Source organism: Somniosus microcephalus, unplaced genomic scaffold (genome assembly GCF_052327205.1).
Source record: "Somniosus microcephalus isolate GS21.2 unplaced genomic scaffold, FLI_Smic_1.0 scaffold1679, whole genome shotgun sequence".
Lineage (NCBI taxonomy): Eukaryota > Metazoa > Chordata > Chondrichthyes > Squaliformes > Somniosidae > Somniosus > Somniosus microcephalus.
This window is the reverse complement of record NW_028226866.1, coordinates 17,501-20,457: the sequence shown is the minus strand read 5'-3', so window position 1 is coordinate 20,457 and position 2,957 is coordinate 17,501. Positions and strand designations below refer to the sequence as shown.

Below are 2,957 nucleotides of genomic sequence, written 5' to 3'. Positions count from 1 at the left end.
ATGAGGTTACAGAGATAGGGAGGGTTGTAGGGGCTGGAGGAGGTTACAGAGATAGGGAGGGTTGAGGGGCTGGAGGAGGTTACAGAGATAGCGAGGGTTGTAGGGGCTGGAGGAGGTTACAGAGATAGGGAGCGTTGTAGGGGCTGGAGGAGGTTACAGAGACAGGGAGGGGCGAGGCCATGGAGGGATTTTAAAACATGGATTATAATTTTGAAATCGAGGCGCTGCTTAACCGCGAGCCAATGTAGGTCACTTTAATGGCACTTCTGTTCTGAGTCATTTCACTCTGTCTCTCTCTGTCTCTCTCCCTCTCCCACTCTCCGTATCTCTCTCTCTCTGTCTCAATTCAAATTCAAATTCAAATTCAAATTCAAATGCTTTATTGGCATGAAAGTTTACAGAGAACCATATTGCCTCTCTCTCTCTCTCTCTCTCTCTCTCTGTCTCTCTCTCTCTCTGTCTCTCTCCCTCTCCCACTCTCTGTATCTCTCTCTCTCTGTCTCTCTCTCTCTCTCTGTCTCTCTCTCTCTCTCTCTCTCTCTGTCTCTCTCCCTCTCCCACTCTCTGTATCTCTCTCTCTCTGTCTCTCTCTCTCTCTGTCTCTCTGTGCCTCGCTCTGTCTCAATCTCCCACTCTCCGTATCTCTCCCTCTTTGTCTCTCTCTGTCTCTCTCTGTCTCTCTCTGTCTCTCTCTCTGTCTCTCTCTCTCTCTCTCTCTCTCTCTCTCTGTCTCTCTCCGTATCTCTCTGTCTCTGTCTCTCTCCCTCTCCCACTCTCTGTATCTCTCTCTCTTTGTCTCTCTCTCTCTCTCTCTCTGTCTCTCTCTGTCTCAATCTCCCACTCGCTGTATCTCTCCCTCCCTCTCACCTCTCCGTCTTCCTCCCCTCAGACCCGCCCATGGTTACGTTGTCCATCCACCCACAGAAGGTTCGAGAGGGAGATCGAGTTGTCTTCACCTGCACAGCCTCCGCAAACCCAGCCATCAACGGCTACAGGTGAGCAATCTTTGCCTTCTGCATGACCCCTGACCCTCTGACCCTCATTTCCAACATGGTCCATTGACCAGCCCTCAATGACGACACAAAGCTGGGTGGGCGTGTGTGCTGTGAGGAGGATGCCGAGATACTCCAGGATGATTTGGACAGGTTGGGTGATTGGGCAGATGCATGGCAGATGCAGTATAATGTGGATAAATGCGAGGTTATCCACTTTGGTGTCAAAGACAGGAAGGCAGGTTATTATCTGAATGGCAATAGATTGGGCGAAGGGGAAGTGCAACGAGACCTGGGTGTCCTTGTGCACCAGTCGCTGAAGGTAAGCATGCAGGTGCAGCAGGCGGTTAAGAAGGCAAATGGTATGTTGGCCTTCGTAGCGAGAGGATTCGAGTACAGGAGCAAGGATGTCTTGCTGCAGTTGTACAGGGCCTTGGTGAGACCACATCTTGAGTATTGTGTGCAGTTTTGGTCGCCTTACCTGAGGAAGGATGTTCTTGCCATGGAGGGAGTGCAGCGAAGATTCACCAGACTGATACCTGGGATGGCAGGAATGACGTATGAGGAGAGATTGGGTCGATTGGGCTTATACTCACTGGAGTTTAGAAGAATGAGAGGGGATCTCATTGAAACTTTAAAAATTCTGACAGGACTGGACAGACTAGATGCAGGAAGGATGTTCCCGATGGTCGGTGGAGTCCAGAACCAGGGGTCACAGTCTAAGGATAAGGGGTAAGCCATTTAGGACAGAGATGAGGAGGAATTTCTTCACCCAGAGAGTGGTGAACCTGTGGAATTCTCTACCACAGAGGGCGGTGGAGGCCAATTCATTAAATATATTCAAGAAGGAGTTAGATATATTTCTTAAGGCTAAAGGGATCAAGGGATATGGGGAGAAGGCAGGGACAGGGTACTGAATTTGGATGATCAGCCATGATCTCATTGAATGGCGGAGCAGGCTCGAGGGGCCGAATGGCCTACTCCTGCTCCTATCTTCTATGGTTCTATGTCAATTATAATGGGGAACAAGGAAATGGCAGAGAAATTAAGCAAATACTTTTGTGTCTGTCTTCACGGAAGAAGAGGTAAAAAAACTTCCCGGAAATAGTGGAGAACCAATGGTCTAGCGAGAATGAGGAACTGAAAGAAATTAGCATTTGTAAAAGAAATAGTACTGGAGAAATGAATGGGACTGAAAGCCGATAAATCCCCTGGACCTGATGGCCTACATCCTCGGGTTTTGAAAGAAGTGGCTATAGAGATATTGGGTGCATTGGTTGTCATTTCCAAAATTCCATAGATTCTGGAACGGTTTTAACGTGGATTGAAGGTAGCAAATGTAACCCCGCTATTTAAGAAAGGAGGGAGAGAGAAATCTCCTGCTGATAATTCTTATGCTCTTATTCAAACCGTCATTTTCCCTCTCCTCCAATCTCCTTCCCTAAATCCCCCTCCCCTCCAATCTCCCTCCTCTCCAATCCCCCTCCCCTCCAAACACCCCTACCCGCCAATCCCCCTCCAATTCCGCTCCCCTCCAATCCCCTCCCTTCCAATTCCATAGTCCCATTACCCTGCGCTCTCCCCATAGCCTGTATCAATCCCAAACTAATCCTACTGCCCCATTCTCTCCCTGTATCATTCCCACCCAAACTAATTCCACTAATCCACTCTCTCCCCATAGCTCTGTATCAATCCCAAACTAATTCAAATGCCCCGCTCTCTCCCCATAGCCCTGTATCAATCACAAACAATCCTACCGCCCCGCTCTCTCCCCATAGCCCTGTATCAATCCCAAACTAATCACACTGCCCCGCTCTCCCCATAGCCCTGTATCAATCCCCAAACTAATCCCACTGCCCCGCTCTCTCCCCATAGCCCTGTATCAATCCCAAACTAATCCCACTGCCCCGCTCTCTCCCCATAGCCTTGTATCAATCCCCAAACTAATTCAACTGCCCCGCTCTC

General features: G+C 49.3%; 1 protein-coding gene across 1 annotated transcript in view; it reads left to right on the top strand.

Annotated features, from left to right (window-relative positions):
• The first annotated feature begins 895 nt into the window (after nucleotides 1-895).
• The window catches only part of LOC147080351 (kin of IRRE-like protein 1), an 18,786-nt gene continuing 16,724 nt past the window's right edge, over nucleotides 896-2,957 (top strand). The window contains exon 1 of the mRNA XM_085981203.1: nucleotides 896-995. Within this exon, the coding sequence (XP_085837329.1) occupies nucleotides 898-995 (98 nt within the window). The 5' untranslated portion in view covers nucleotides 896-897. The remainder of the gene's footprint in view (nucleotides 996-2,957) is intronic.